At 42.2% G+C, this 16,693-nt stretch overlaps 1 protein-coding gene and 1 long non-coding RNA gene across 4 annotated transcripts in view; one reads left to right on the forward strand and one right to left on the reverse strand.

Moving 5' to 3' along the window:
* GUCY2C (guanylate cyclase 2C) overlaps window positions 1-3,628 on the forward strand; it is a 71,941-nt gene extending 68,313 nt beyond the window's left edge. For all 3 annotated transcript variants that reach the window (XM_073877945.1, XM_025879900.2, XM_073877944.1), the window contains exons 26-27: window positions 1,614-1,690; window positions 3,015-3,628. In XM_073877945.1, coding sequence (XP_073734046.1) covers window positions 1,614-1,690; window positions 3,015-3,189 — 252 coding nt within the window. In that variant the 3' untranslated portion in view covers window positions 3,190-3,628. The remainder of the gene's footprint in view (window positions 1-1,613; window positions 1,691-3,014) is intronic.
* A 4,155-nt stretch (window positions 3,629-7,783) lies between these two features.
* LOC141370162 (uncharacterized) overlaps window positions 7,784-16,693 on the reverse strand; it is a 32,119-nt gene continuing 23,209 nt past the window's right edge. Inside the window, exons 2-3 of the long non-coding RNA XR_012373985.1 lie at window positions 15,254-15,512; window positions 7,784-13,599 (exon numbers count right to left, since the gene is read on the reverse strand). This is a non-coding gene — a long non-coding RNA (uncharacterized lncRNA). The remainder of the gene's footprint in view (window positions 13,600-15,253; window positions 15,513-16,693) is intronic.

Genomic DNA, 16,693 nt, shown 5'->3' on the forward strand with positions numbered 1-16,693 from the left:
GGGGGAGGAGCAGACGGAGAGGGAGAGAAAAACTCAAGCAGACTCTGCATTGAGCACAGAGCGCAACATGGGGCTCGATCCCATGACCCTGAGATCATGACCTGAGGTGAAACCAAGACGCTCAGCCCACTGCACCACCCAGGTGCCCTGGGACTTATTTAGCTTAAGTCAAAGCTCCCATCTCCTACCTTACTTCTTGCCCTCACTGCAAGATGCTGCTGCTCTCTAAAACCACCTCTCCAGGGGTTGCTTTACCATTCTGAAGCTCTGGACCCGTGAATTGCCACCTGTGGCCCCAGACTTCTGATTCAGCATCATCTTGGTGCTTTCGAAAATGTAGATGCCTGGACTCTCCACCAGGCTTGCTGAGAAAGACCCTCTGTGGATGTAGATCAGGAATCTATATTTTTAAGGAGTAGTCTAAGTGATCAGGATGCACGCCAGGGTTGGAGAATCACCAGTCTCTCCTTTCCAGGCTGTTTCTCACATTCATAACAGTTGCCCTCCAGAGCCACCAAGGGTCTCCAGTTGGCCCTCAGGCTGCTTTTCAAAGGTCATTCCAGTCCTTTCAACAACTGGTCTGAAGCCAACTACCGACCGTAAGATGATCTGTCTCCAGGAGCCACGGTGCTTCTAATCTTTACACTGTGACTGCAACTTGGAAAAGCCTCCTTTCCTGTAGACTTGCCCTGTCACACTATCAACACACTTTCTGCACAGAGCATTCCCCCCGGCATAGAAGTGGTGTATGGATGAGTGCAGTCCAAACACAGCCAGCAAACTACTCACTAAAGATGAGTGATTTGTAGGGCGCCCAGGTGGCTCAGTCCGTTAAGCATCTGACTCTTGGTTTCGGCTCAGGTCATGATCTCAGGGTCATGAGATCTAGCCCCAGATTGGACTCCACACTCAGCATGGAGTCTGCTTGGGATTCTCTCTCTCCCTCTGCCTCTCCCTATCATGTGTGCTCGCTCTCTCTCAAATAAATAAATAAACCTTTAAAGATGATTTTTAAGTATGTAGCCATTCCATCTCCTTTTCAAATACAAGCTTTAGCAAAAATAGGATTTCCAGTACATTTCCATTCATTTTAAAGCCTCCAGATGTGCCCAGCAAATGTCACTTAATAAGCATCTCTTAGGGTGTACATGTGTTTGTAATTTACATGCTTAAGGTGGGGAAACTGTGGCAAAAGGTTTGTGATGAAATCTTGTGGCAAAAGGGGCTAGAAGAAAAAGTGGGTGATGAAAACCAGTTGGATATCTTGGTGTAGCAGGATTGGACACGAGTTTTCTTCTTTTTTCATTTAGAGTTCTTATGATGTTGCTATAGCGACACTTTGAGATGTCTTTTGGGGAAAAAAGAGAACTCTACTTCGAAAAAAAAAACACATCTGGGGAATGAGAGACTTATTTTTTAAAAGGCACTTGGAAAGAAAGATGTGTCTAGAGGGAATGCAAATCCCATCAGAACATAGGCTCTACTGAGCTGTGGACACTGATGAGAAGCATGGAAGTGAGGTGTCTCTTGGAGATGGATGTTTGTCAGCACCGTGGGCTAGAGCTAACCTCTCTCACCGGCCTCTGTGGCGCCCACCTTTCTTGTCTCCCCAGGGAAGAGGAACTGAGACCACCTACTGGCTGACGGGGGTGAAGGGCGAGGACTACAACCTGCCAACCCCTCCTACTGTGTAAGCCGCTGGGTGTGGCAGGGCGGGACAGGGGAGTGGCAGGCCTGGCTTTATCAGTTGTGCTACCTACAGCCAATGTTAACTGTTGGCAAGTGCTCCGCCACTGGCCATGATATATTGACTACACGGCCAGGGACTACATACATGAGAAGTCTAGAAACCTCCCTTCTTGGCTGCCAGAAGCTGGTTGTTCCAGGCACGCTCAGAACCGAGGAGAGTTGACAGCTGCCCTCCTGGCAGATCTGGTTCAGACCAGAGGAGGGCCTGCTAGTGGCCAAGAGGCACTCTGCGACTCGGACCCCTGCCCACAGCTCTCTGTGGGGCTGCTGATGGAAACAGGGCCTTCCCCCCCCCGCCCCCCCCCAGGACTGTGGTTCTGGGTTTTCACATGGAGGCTGTGTTCTCCCAGAGATGAGGAAGGCCAGGTTTCAGGTCTAACGAACAGGTTTCAGTTCCCTTCATGGTGACGGACAGGGTCACCCCATTGCACATCTGGTTGCTGCAATCAACCAATCGCATGGCTGTTGGGGTGGCTTTTGCTATGGTAGACAGACCTGTCTTGCAGACTCCCAGACGCTGGACCCAGATCGATGGCAAGCCTGTAGAGAAGCCAGCACAAGCCAGATCTTCCCTGGGCCACAGGGGAGCTGGCCCATTATTGGAGCGCCCAGGTCCATTCCAGACTCTTGAAACCCTCCATCCCTTTGGAGGCCTCCCCAGACAAGATCTACACCCCAGAATGTGTGGGACCCAAGTCCTCAGGGTTGGGTCGCCAGGGGCCTCATGTTGTCCTAGCTCCATTTGCCCTCCCTGAAGTGGCATGTGGAAACCTAACCACGCTTCCAAGTCCAAGCAGCATGTCATTCCACTTTGAAGTTGAAATAGAATTTTCTCCTTGAAATGTATCCTGCTTTCTCCACAAATGCACAGAGCAGGGATGACAACTCTTGTAAGCCCATCAAAAGCAAGGCTCAGGGACGCCTGGGTGGCTCAGTTGGTTAAGCGACTGCCTTCGGCTCAGGTTATGATCCTGGAGTCCCAGGATCGAGACCCACATTGGGCTCCCTGCTCAGCAGGGAGTCTGCTTCTCCCTCTGACCCTCTTCCCTCTCATGCTCTCTCTCATTCTCTCTCTCTCAAATAAATAAATAAAATCTTTAAAAAAAAAAAGCAAGGCTCATTCTGTATTCTCTGGACTTCCCGTGTTTAGCACGGACTAAGCACTCAATAAGTATTTGGTAAACAGAACTGATTGTTCTGGAGCGACGGCATATTCTGTATGAATTGCTGAGAAGTTCCATTTTCCCTCCTCACTCTCTTTCCAGGGAGAATCAGCAGCGCTTACAAGCTGAATTTTCCGACATGCTCGCCAACTCTTTACAGAGAAGGCAGGCGGCGGGCATAAGCCGAAAACCCACACGGGTGGCCAGTTACAAAAGGGGCACTCTGGAGTACCTGCAGCTGAACACCACTGACAAGGAGAACACGCAAGCGAATTAAGTAGAGCTGCACTCTGGTGGCGGCCTCGAGTGTCCCGGGGACCTCAAAGCGACAGAAGACTTAGCTGCGCTCTGCTTAGCCTTGGCTGCCTTGGCTGGAACATAGACTTGCTTCTGTGAATCAGATGTGCACTCTCAGTGCAAAAATTACCTTCTACTCTGAAGTCTGATCTCAGGAGTGGCTCCAGGGAACTTCCCCCTGGGAAAGAAGAGGAATGGATGGACTGTCTCTACGTTGAAGAGATTGTGTTCTTATTTCATTTATTTTGTTTTTGTTTTGTTTTGGTTTGTTTGCTCGCTCTTTTTCCTTCTGTATTCATGAGAGTTTTTGAATGGTCACGATTATATTTTAAATACCCTATCTCCATTAAATTATATTTAACTCATAATTTTTGCAGAAAATATGCTATATGGGAGGCAGGAATAAAAGTTAAAAATGTCCTGAGTCTGTGTTTGTGTTTCCAGCGACTCCAGCCATTTTCCTGAAATGCGCTGGCCACCGTCTTGTGCTTGCTGGACAACGGATTACAGTCGCCAGCACGGAAGCAAGGCAAAGCCGGCATTGTTGTTCAGGGCTACGAACTTGGATGTTCAGGATCGCCAGCTATGCACAAGGGGATTTTATGCCTAGCCTTCTACCACGGGAGACAGGGCCTACATCTGTCTCCAGTCTGAGATAAAGGTCAGATCTTATTTACTGGTAAAGACAAAGTACTTGAAACTCTGCAAATATCCCCTTCCTGCCATCCAGCAGTCATCTTCTGCCCCCCTTCTTATGGCACCCCGGAATAAGTCATTTGCTTGAAATCTCGGGGGAAATGACAAAGGGCAGTGTGGAGTAGATTAGAATCAGAAAGGCAAGAATGTAACACTCTTGGCACTAATCTGAACTAAACTGCTTCGACCACATTACTCTCCCCACCCTCCACTCCACCCCACCACAAAAACCACTCCAGAGATCAGAAAACACGTTATGTTTTTTCCATCACCTGGAAAGGGGTAAAATCAAAAATATAAAGTCTCTCCTGATTTATAGGTTTAGCCCTTCATATGCAGCAAGAGTCCTTACCTGGAATTTGGAGGTTTGTAATTTGTGCCTCAGCATCTCTGCTGCAAGGGCTTCACGATTCCAAAGAAATATGCTTATAAAGCAAGAATTATTTGCATACATGCAAGATAGCTTAGAAAGTTTGTAACCCATGAGTTCTATGTGAAAAAAATACAAGAGGAAGTACTGTGTGGAAACAAGAAATAAATTCAAGAGGAATACAGGAAATCCTAGAATCAATTATTTTACCTTTGCTATATACTCCTCTTGAAACATGCATGATCTGACTTAAAAATATTTTAGTAATGGGGCACGTGGGTGGCTCAGTCGTTAAGCATCTGCCTTCGGCTGGGGTCATGATCCAGGGTCCTGGGATCAAGCCCCGCATTGGGCTCCCTGCTCAGCGGGAAGCCTTCTCCCTCTCCCACTCCCCCTGCTTGTGTTCCCTCTCTCACTGTCTCTCTCTCTCTGTCAAATAAATAAATAAAATCTTTAAAAAAATATTTTAGTAATAATACAACTAAATCAAAGCTATGTGTTTTGTCTGTTTAGTCCCAGATATCCAGTATCAAAAAAGGAATTACAATTTAAATGAGAAAGGCAATTTTACCTTATTCTTTTTTTATAATTCCCCTAGAAAACAATGAAAATAACAAATTATAGAGGACACAACTAAAGAAACAAATACTCAAGATTTTAAACTTCAATTTCAATTAAAGATGAGTGATTTTTAAATATACAACACGTAGAACAGCATGCCTGTTCTAAAACTGATATCTGGGATAAAATAAAGGAGAAACCTTGAGCAGCTCTTACTTCCTCAGACCTCAAGCAGGAAAGAGATTTCCCTCCAAGTTAACATCATATCCTAAAAGTCTAGTCTGCTGATTAGGTGACCCATGATCAAGCAGGAAATGACCTTGTAAATATTTTGAAACCCTCAGAATGGCAAAGAAAATAGAAACTATGTTGATATAAGGTCTTCAACATAATATCCCATTGGAAAGAGATGCCAGAAGTAAAGCAGAGGAAGGAGTAGAGAGGAAACCAATAATTTCCATTGCAATTTTAAGGGGCTCAGCTATGAGTTACATTAACCATTCAGTGGAACCACTCAATGCAGCCCAATAGAAATATGTCAGCCTCATATGGACATTTCTTAGCTTTTTATTTTGGAAAAATAACACATTCATAGCAAGCTGCAAAAAAAGAACAAGAGGGCATCTGGTCCAGATAAGATGGCATAGACCCATTTCTCCCTGATCTTCCTCTCTCAGTACAACTGTAAATCCATGATACAATGCAAGACACAAGTAAAGTAGAACCAAGGAGGATGAGAAGAGGAAAACAGACTTGTTAGGGACTCCAAGACTGCCGGAACAACATTGCAACAGACTGTCTTACTCTCCTCTGCTCAACAAAAGAAGGCAAGTCAGACCTAGCATTTTTCAACTTTGAACCAGTCAACAAAACTGCTTTGCAACTTTGTCAAAATCAACTGTCCATCCTTGGGTGATTCTGTTTCTGGGTTTTCTATTTTATGCCTCTGATCTATGCATTTATCCCTCATCCCATGCCACATAGTCTTGATTATTGTAGCTGTATAATAAATCTTAAAATCAGGTGGAGTACTTCATCCCACTTTATCCTTTCGCACAATTGTTTCAGCTATTACAGTTTTTTGCCTTTCCATATAACTTTTAGAATAAGCTTATATACAGCTCTAGTAAAACTTGTGAGGGTTTTGATATCATTTGCATCAAACCAATATGTCAGTTTCGGGAGAACTGACATCTAGGCTATGTTGAGTCTTCCAATCTATGAACATGGTATGTCTTGGCCACTTATTTAGATCTCCTTTTACATATGCAATTTAAATATTCTAATAATCACATTTTTAAAAAAGAAACAGGTAACTTACTTTTTTTATACTTTTTTAAAAAGATTTTTATTTATTTATTGAGAGAGAGAGAGAATGGTAGAGAGAGAGCATGAGAGGGAGGAAGGTCAGAGGGAGAAGCAGACTCCCTGCTGAGCAGGGAGCCCGATGCGGGACTCGATCCTGGGACTCCAGGATCATGACCTGAGCCAAAGGCAGTTGCTTAACCAACTGAGCCACCCAGGTACATGGTAACTTATTTTAATAATATCTTTAATTAAATCAGTATATTCAAAGTGTTATTTCTGCATGAAATCAACATAAAATTATTTAGATATTTTTCTTTTTGTGTGGTAAGCCTTTGAAAGCAGTGTATATTTTAGTTACAGAACATCTCAATTCAACCTAATCATATTTAGAGTGCTTAATAATCACATATCACTAGTCATTACTAATTTGACAGCATCACTTTAGCATGCCAAAAACTGGGGGACATAATTTTTCAGGGAAAGGAGAGGAAATTATAGATTAAGTGAGAGAGCAAGAGGATTTATTCACTCTCTCAAGAGACACCCAGATACACACATGACATAGGTGTTGAAACTATGTAATGGGGAATTTTAGACAACTATAATTAGTATGTAAAAAGCTCTGAAGGAAAACATGAGCAACATGTAAGTTCAGATGGGCAATTCAGCATACAGTTGAAAGCAATAGGAAAGAATCAAATGGAAATACTACAAATAAGAAGCATAGTGACAGAAAGGATGTCTTTAATGGCTCATTACTAGACTAGCTGAGGAAAGAATCTATGTACTTGAATGTAGCATTAAAGAAATTCTGCAAACTAGCCAAAGAGAAAAAGTAAATAAATCAAAACAGAACTACTAAGAACTGTGGGACAATATCAAATGGCCTCAGGTGTGTAAATGGAGTCCTAGATATACAACAATGCAGAAGAAACATTTGAAAAAATAATGACTGAAAATTGACCAAATGTAATGACAGACACCAAATCACAAATCCAAGATAACAAAGAACACCCAACAGCATAAATGCCCCAAACTACACTTACATTCAAACTGCTGAGAACAAAGAAAAAATTGTAAAGGTAGTCTGGGGCTGGTGGGGGTGAGGGGATGAGGAGAGAGACACATTACACACAGAAGAACAAAGTTAAAAATTACAGCCAACTTCTCTTCTGAAACTATGCAAACTAAAAGACAATAAAAGGACATCTTTAAAGGGCTGAAGAAAAATAGAATTCTATACCCAGCCAAAAAAAAAAAAAAAATTCAAAAGTGAATAAAAAAATACTTTCTCAAAAAAAGAATACGAGAATTTATTGCCAGTAGACCTACCCTACAATGCATGTTAAATGAATATGATACCAGATAGAAACTTGGCTCTTTAAAAAGAAAACGAGGAGTACTGGAAATCCAATATAAAAAAGTCAAAATTTTTTTCCTATTTTTAATTGTTTTAAAACCACTCTTGTGTTTACCTTCTTGTTTTCAGTTTCCTGTTGGATGGCACAGATTTAGAAAAATTGCAGCTTTATTTTGATTTGCTTTTTGACTTTGCACCAAAGGAGATATAAAAATGAAAAAAGTATATGAAAAGATGTAAAACATCATTAGTGATTAGTAAAAGTTTATTAAAGTCACAATGAGATAACACCACATATATTAAAATGGCTAAAGTTAAAAATCTGACAATATGAAGTGCCGACAAGGATGCAGAACAAATGAAACTCACACATTGTTGGCAAAAATGTAAAATGGTACAGAAACTTTGGAAAATAGTTTGGCAGGTTTTATAAAGTTAAACATTTACCATAGGGTCCAACAATCCCACTCCTAATCTGTAATTATATAAATGAAATGAGAACTACATTCACACAAATACATGTTTCTGAATGTTTATATTAGCTTTATTCATAAGCACCAAAACTGGAAACAACTGAGATTTTTTTCAATAGGTAGACTGATCAAGGAACAATAGGAAAGCCATTCAATGAAATACTACCCAGTAATAAAAAATAATGAACTACTGTTTCATGTGACAACATGAATGAATCATAAATGCAACATCTTAAGTGAAAGAAGCCAGACCCAAAAGACTCTATATTGTATGATTTCGTTCATATGATATTCTGGCAAAGGGAAAATGGTTGCAAATTGTGTGGAGGGGGGGTTGACTACAAAAAGAAAGAACAAATGAACTGGGGTGAGGTGGGGGGGTTGTAACTGTCCTATTTGATACTGTGATGGTAAATACATGATTCTGTGCATTTGTCAAAACGCCAAGACTGTGTTGCACAAAGGAAAGACTTTTACTGTGAGCAGTTTTTTAAAAATGCAACCAGATGTAGATTGAACCCAAGATGGAATGCAGACTGTGACAAACAAATGTGTTCTACAGAATGGCATAATCTCACTAAAGAAGGTGGTAAAGAAAGGAGCTGATAGAAGTAACTTTGGAAAACAGTGTTTTGAGTGGATGTTGTAAGGCTAAAAATGAAACAACTGTACAAAACACTGTGGTCTAGTTGACTGGTTTGTTCTTTAGAAAAGCATGGATGGGTTAGAAATTTTGAAACTCCTTTGAACAGATACTAAATTGGGGTATATAAGGAAATATGTTTTAGATATGAACAACTGGTTTCACATTCAGAGAAAGAAGTTATAAATAAAGAGGTAATGTTAGAATTAACCTTGAAGAGCTAGATTGGATCAGAGGTATCACTATGAATAATCATGTTGATTTTTAAGATAGAGAGACCATGATAGATAGATAGATAGATAGATAGATAGATAGATAGATAGATAGATGATAGATATGTGTCTATATACTAACCCACTGCTAGGACCTAGAAGTGGTGATACCCAAAAGCAATGAACATAACTAGTGTCCAGATTATGGGTTGTAAACCCCATTCACAAAAGCAATCAGGGCTCCTTGGAGAAGTGATTGATTTCAAGGTGAGGGCAAGAAAAATACAAAGTAAGCCTAGAGGATTTTGTGTTGTAATGAAGGGCTCAGAGGACAAAAAAAAAAAAGAAGAAGTTGTGGTCATGTCAAAATGACACAGCAACCAACCTGAAGAAACTCCCAATAGTCAAACCTGGAAGAAATTTAGCAACTGAAAAATAGTGAAGTTTTCGATTATAACTTAAAGAATAAAGTAAATATCCATGATTCCACACTGCTATAAATAGCTGATTAAATATATAAACTATGGAGAAGAGACAATTCTTCCTTAGAGGAGAATCCAATTAATAAATGTAGAAGAAATGAAGAAAAATGAGAATGACTAGGAGAACACCAGAGTAATAATTGTTTCAGGCAACATCTGAAATTACTGCTAAAATTGATGGGTGAAAATTTAAAGAAAAACAGTACTTGCATAGTTGAAAAGTATCTCCCCTCAGATATTTGGTACAAAGGAAAAAACTAGTGATCGATCTAAGGCAGAAAAGCCTCAGACACCACCTCAATCAGACAATTAAGACTAACTTCACCAGTATTAAGACACATTAACATTATATACCCCATGATATGATGCACTGAGAGGGTCCCATCACACATGTGATATTCTTCCCTAAAATATAACCTCAATCTAATCATAAGAAAATATCAGACAAATTCAAATCGAGGGACATTCTACAAAATATTTAATCAGTTCTTGAAAGAAAGTCAGAGGAAAGAAAGCTAAGAAAATTAGCTTATAAGTTGAAGGACTCAGAAGTGACATTTGTTTGAAGTCACAGTGGTGACCAATACAGGCACTGATCCCCTTGGTAATAGAAGGAGGCAAGAGAACAAGACAGTGTTACAGGTGAGCGGACTTTGCATCTTAGTAGGAAGTCAGATAACGTCTGAGTTGATAAAACAACAAGAGTACAGGTATCCCCCGCTTTCCGAAAGTTCGAGATAATGCCACTTGCTTTTACAAAAGCCCTCCTATATTCATACCTGTTTTCACCAACCAAAGGAAATTCAAAGAGGATTTTTGCTTTTATGAAAAAAGTTGTTATAATACTAATACATTCCTGTCTGAGAGCGTCTGCTTAATGACCATATAGCTTTATTTTGGTAACTGAAAAAAAAAAGAACAATAACAAAAGTAATGTGGGAAATTGTGCCCTTTGTGCCTGACTCCCACACATTTTTATCCAGCCAGCAGATGATAAGCCAGATGTTGGACGATGTGTTCTGAAAATGACCTTGTTCCATCAAGTGCTGATAAGTTAACCATTCCAGAAAGAGAAGAATTTCCGGTCTAAAACCCACGGAGAAAGACTTTGTATCTGCAGTCACAGCACATTGTTTTCACGTTTGCTAAAGATGCCATTATCTTTCTTCTGTACTTTTACAGAATATAAGGCTTTATGCGTGTGCTTACACATACACATATACCATACAATGCAATCCCAGTGAAAATACATTTTATCCTATACCTATAAATAATTGCAACTTAACCTTGTGGAGATTATTCCAATATCAAGTTATTTGATGTATGAAGATAGAGCTCCTGGCTTACTGTTGGGCAGACGCATGACTTCACAATTCGCATTTGTTACCAAAAAACATGATTTATCACTGTGAGTTCTATACTTCTTTGAAAACGAATAAATCAGATCTTGTGGCTTGTGGAAAAAGGGATGTTCTGCAAAAGTAGGATTGCACAAAGCCTTCCACAGCTTCTAGAGGGACCCTAGACTCCCCAGTCACCTGTTCAGCTTGGGAACAAAAGGGGTAGAGAGTAGGGTTCCTCATGTGATGGACCTCCCCCATTTCTGGAAAAGCCCAAGAAATGGCTTACAGGCCACAAAACCAGGAGACTGAGGAATGATACCTGGATTGTCACAACAGCGACCTGTTTCAGCAAAACACCGCAACAAAACCATGCCCTGTTTGCCAGAAGCCCCACCAGAGGCCTCTGTCGCGTGCACCTCACAAACATGGCGGCCTCCTCACACTGCTCCAAGTTCTCCAGGATTATCCGCTTCATTTTCCTGTGTGCGTGCCCTACGCCACCACCCACTGGGCTGTGAGCGTCCCAGTGAGAAGGAAGCTATGGTGTTCTGAGAAAAACGAACAAAAACAAAAAACTAAACCCAAGCAGAAAACCCATCCCATGAATGATAGGTAGGAGGCAATCAATAACATAGGTTGATGATTTCACTGCTGATATGGATAATGACTTCGTGCTGATTCCACTGCCTAGGACTCGGTCAACAAAGATTCCTGAAATGCAGAGTTGGTCAGAAGCAAGGGCAAGTTTTATTGCCATGGAGTCTGCCAATGTGGGGAGACACAGCCTTTGGCTACAAACTGAAATGTACTCTCCAAACCGGAAGCGTTAGGGTCGGGGTTAAACAGGAAAAATCCACAAAGTCTGTGCCCTTTATCGGGGATGGTCAGACTCAGGTGCCAACCTGCAGGAGCGCAGTGACAAGCAAGCTACAGCCCACTATTTCTGGTGGCGGTCTCAGGATGTGGCAGCCACTGAGGAGCATGATAAGATGTGCTGTAGGGGTCTTTCCAGGAATTTTGCTGAATTTTGTGAAACTTGTCATCTCAGGCTGTGCTGACTGGTTTTGTTGCCCACGGTCTTTCAGCCTGATTAAAATTTTAGTTTTTCTCTCTTGACACGAGGGCACCCCTCTGGTCTGTTAGCTGTTGCTGTCTAATCAGTGGGGTCTTCTGTTCTCACATCTCTCCCACATTCTTCACTTACACTTTGAGATTCACCTCAGATAGGACCTCCTCTTGTAGGACTCCTTGAAGCGAGCCTTTCCTTTCTGTGTTTTGGGGTTCAGGGCAGGCCACCCCAGAATATGCCACTTTGGCATATTGCTTCTTTTGAATGAAAGTTATTTGAGAAACAGCCAGTGCAAGAAGGACGCCCTGACTCCCCCTTTCTGTCCCCCTAAAAGCAGGAAATAAATCTCTCCTGAGAAATGTAGCCTCCCTGCCCGGGAATGTAGAGAGACCTTTTTATCACCAGAGATAGGAAGTTCGGGGCGGAGAGGTTGTGTAAACAAAATCTGCTTGGTTTCTTCATTAATTATTACCCAAGCTGAAGTTTCTGTCTTACAGTTCTTCACAAATTTATTCTTTTTTCTTTTTTTTTTAATTTAAATTCAAGTTAGCTAACATATAGTGTATTATTAGTTTCAGAGGTAGAGTTCAGTGAGTCATCAGTTGCATATAACACCCACGTGCCCTCCTTAATAACCGTCACCCAGTTACCCCATCCCACCACCCCTTCCCCTCCAGCAACCCCTAGTTTGTTTCCTATGCTTGAGTCTCTTATGGTTTGTCTCCCTCTCTAATTTTGTCTTATTTTTCATTCCCTTCTCCTATGTTCACCTGTTTTGTTTCTTAAATTCCATATATGAGTGAGATCATATGATAATCGTCTTTCTCTGACTGACTTAACAAATTTGGTGTTTCTTTGTCTAAAAGGTATATAAACACCTTGGGTGTCCTATCTTTGAGGCCCCCATACATACAGAATTAAATTAAATTTGTTTTTTCTCCTGTTCACCTGATTTGTGTCTATTTAATTACGAGGGGTAGAAGGAAATTTCCCCCCCTCCCCCTGACATCTGACTTGGTGCCCATCCTCTGTGCCCCTAAAGCACTTACCACACTGTTGAAATGAACTGTTTACCTTCTAGGCCCCTTTGGACCATGAACTCCTCAAAGGCAGAGACTATGATCCAGTCATCTCTGCATCACAGAGCCTAGCACAGTGCCTGGAAAACAGTAGGCACTTCACATATGTTGATGAAAGGAAACCATGGTTTAGTAGATTTGATTTTTAACTATTGTTTGGTTTACAGTGACTTGAAATTTGTCAGGAACTGGGCTGGGCTGAAAAAAACAGCTGAGCTGCCTGTTGCCAGGGTGGCTGATTAAAGCAATAAGCCAAAAGTGAAAGAATTAAGGCTCTGACCACTTACAGCAATGGTATGAGCAAGAGTCCCAAACCAGAGAAAACTCTGCCTCCCCCTGTCCATTTTCCCCCATGGAACAGCACACCAGTTGAGAGTCAGGTGGATCAGCACAGATGTGGAGTTTCTCATTGTGGAAGGAGCCCCAGACAAAAGGCTCTGGCCGTCCTATGGACTCTGGGGTCAAGTGGAAGTGAGGGAGAAGGGCCAGGAGTGGAAAAGTACTGGGTACTAAATCAGAGTGGAGGAAAGTATCTTGAGATTTTCTTTCTCCTCCTCCTGCAGGTAAGGAGGCCTCCTCCAGAGGCACCGGAAGAAGACTTCTGGCCAAGGCCTCACATAGAGAGACCTGGGAATGAAGGCACCAGGGCTAGGAATGATAGTAGGCAAAGAGCAGGACTTCCTGGGTCCTTGCTTACACCTCCCTCCAGAGACGCAGTGCACGGGCCGGGCACCCAGGCTGGCGTGGAGAGGGCAGCTTTCCCCATGAGCCTTTTTAATGGCCTCTGGTCAGGCCTGAGAAAAAGCACATATAGGTGATTCACCAGGAGCCGACCTCCGCAATATTAAATATTAAGGTCAAAACACAGAAACAATGAACTAGAAGGGGCAGCAAAGCTGGGTTTTCCAAGGGAGGCGCAGAGAGCTGACATACATGGACGTATGCCCATGACAAATTCCTAAGAGAAGGGTCCAAACCTGGGGATCAGCTAAAGTGAAGCAGGAATGCCCACTCTTCTAGTAAATTAGGAAAGGCCAACAATACTATGACCTAGCAGTTATCTATACCCTTGAAAAATTGGTGCAGTGCTTTTGTTAAAAGCAAAAAAGGAAAATAAAACAAAAGTCAATGTGGGACTTTTGTCTTCCCCACACCAAATACCTAATGTCCTTTCCAACACCAACAACCAATCCTCTGACACCGACTGGGTGACCAACAATTCAATTCCCTTCTTGCCCTAGTTACCCAGGGTTAGCAAGGACCTGACAGGGTAAGTGCTCAGTCCCATAGGACGGTCCCCACTCCGGGCACCAGTCACATGTCCCTGAGGACCACCCATCCTTCTGACAGACACACCATAAATCGGGGCTCCCACAAACCCTTCCTCAGTTTCCATGATTTGCTAGAATAACTCACAGAACTCAGGAAGACACTTTATTGAATGACTACCAGTTTATTGCACAGGCTACAACTCAGGAACAGCCCATGAAGAGAAGCATAGAGCAAGGTGTGTGTGGGGGGGTGCAGTGCACATGCAGAGTTTCCCTGGATCTCCAGATGTGTTATCCCCACAGCACTTTGATGAGTTCATCAACTCAGAAACTCCCCAACCCCCGCCCCCTTGTTTAGGGATTTTTGTGGAAGTTCCATTATACAGACATGGTTGATGAAATCCTTAGTCATTGGACTAATCTCTCAGCAGTGGGTGGGTGGCAGGTCTGAAAGTTCTAACTCCCTAATCCCATGGCCAGTTTTTCTGGCATCTGGCCCTCATCCCAACACTATCGAGGGGCAAACTCATTAGCACAAAAAAACACTCTTACCACTCGGGAGATTCTCAGGGTTTCCTCAGGAAATTCTCAGGCCAGGAACAGGGCCAAAGACCAAATATGTGTTTTATCATACCACAGTCAGGCAGACATGTTGGGAATAGCACGAGAAGCCAGCTCCTCACTTGCAGCTTCCAGAAACTTCCATTCATGCTCAACACAGAGCAACTATTGTTCTTAGTAGTATGTATACTCAATGATTGCTGTCGATTGGATACTGTATTGATTCCTAGAGCTGCTTGTAACAAATATCCACAAACTCGATGGCTTAAAATAATAGAAATCTGTTCTCTCACAGTTCTGGAGTCCAGAAGTATGAAATCAAGGTGGTGTCAGGTCATGGCCCTCCAAATCCTTCCTTATCTCTTCCAGCTGCGGGTGGACACCATGGCTCTAATCCCTGCCTCCATATGTCCTGGCCTTCTCTTCTCTCCATGTCTATCCCCTCTGTGTCTCTTATAAAAACACTTGCTATTGGATTTAGGGTTCACCCAGAGTATCTAGAAGGAGCTCATCTGGAGATCTTTAATTTAATTATCTCTGCAAAGACTCATCTGCCTTGGGGATTTCTTGGGTGGGGGATGGGCATTATTCAACCTACTTGACACATTCTGCCCACCTCATACGCTCTCTGAAGGGAGACACAAAGCTTCCTCTTTTGCTTTCTTCATTCCCAAGGTGGAGAAGTTCTGAACACAGATCTGAGTGAAAGCCAATGAGGAACTAGAGCTTTCCTGCAGAAGTGAATGCAGATTCTTGTTCTTCCTCTGTCCACTCTCCTGCTGAGACTTCTGTGATGAGGAAGGCCCAGGGAACAAGGGTGAAACCCACAGAAACAAACCACAGAGCTGGCTGCTGGAGATGGGGACTGCTTTAAGCTTTAGGGAAGAAGGGAAAAAGAAATTGATTCCTAAGTCTAGCTCAACTAAAAAAGAGTGGCAGATCAGATAGAAATTTGAGCATTTCTTTGGCACACTATCAACATTATCTCATAAATTCTTACAATGATACTGCATTTTGTAACAGAAAACTCTGGCTCAGAGGACTTAACACAACTTGCCACTACTCATTGGTGGAGATGGAATTTGAAACCACGTCTGCCTGCCTACAAAGTCTCTATCTTTTCTGTCAAGCCAGCAGGGAAATAAAATGGCATTCTCTGAGAAATGGCTATACTCTGCAGAAGTAGCCATTTTTGATGCCTTTAGAGAAAACCTCCTAACCATCAGAGTTCTCAAACTCTTCCCTTTTTCCAGAAATCCATACAACTAGAAAGACCTTTTCCCTACTCATCCATTTCTGTCTGTGACCCCAATATTCTTCTATTCTCTGACGTTTATTAAATACCTACTGGGTGCTAGGGACATCCTTTAATTTAGCCTACAACAAATTCTGAAGTAACTGTTATCTCTGCTTTACAGACTCTAGAGCAATAAAAACGAGCGATTTTCCTATCATTACACAGCTACGAAAAGTAAAGCCCAGTATTGGGACAGAGGTTGGCCAGACCCCAAAGCCAATGATGCAGTTGAAACCTTGTGGTTATTATTTACTTTTCCTTCTCAATACTACTTATTTAGTATTTGTATTTACTCTTTAGTCATATTGGAAATGTGCCTATACTTAATCATCATTGACTAATCCCAAAGTGTCTTATACCTTCTTCACCCTCTGTCACGCAGACATAGAAGGTTATAGAGATACATATTTTCTACACTTATCTGGGCTTGATATCTTTTTCCTGCTCCCCAGATCCAAATTTCACCTTCTTTACTCAGCTCTGTGTCCCCAGGAATCAGGCATTCAGCAAATTGGTTTCTTTGAGTTCTGGATTTGGAACTGGATTTGGCCAATGGAAGATTGGAAGGAGGGAGGAGAGTAGAGGCAACTTCATTGCCACGTGACCTGTGTTACCACACAGGATCCCCTGTTAGCAAGGCCTCATGCTTGGCTTAATGTTCCACTGTCACTATCTTGAAATCTTTAATAATTTTTGAGCAAGGAGCCCTGCATTTTCTTTCTTTTCTTTCTTTCTTTCTTTCTTTTTCTTTCTTTCTTT

This window comes from Callorhinus ursinus, unplaced genomic scaffold (assembly GCF_003265705.2).
Source record: "Callorhinus ursinus isolate GAN/ISIS: 27379988/994484 unplaced genomic scaffold, GSC_fseal_2.0 scaffold27, whole genome shotgun sequence".
NCBI classification, from domain to species: domain Eukaryota; kingdom Metazoa; phylum Chordata; class Mammalia; order Carnivora; family Otariidae; genus Callorhinus; species Callorhinus ursinus.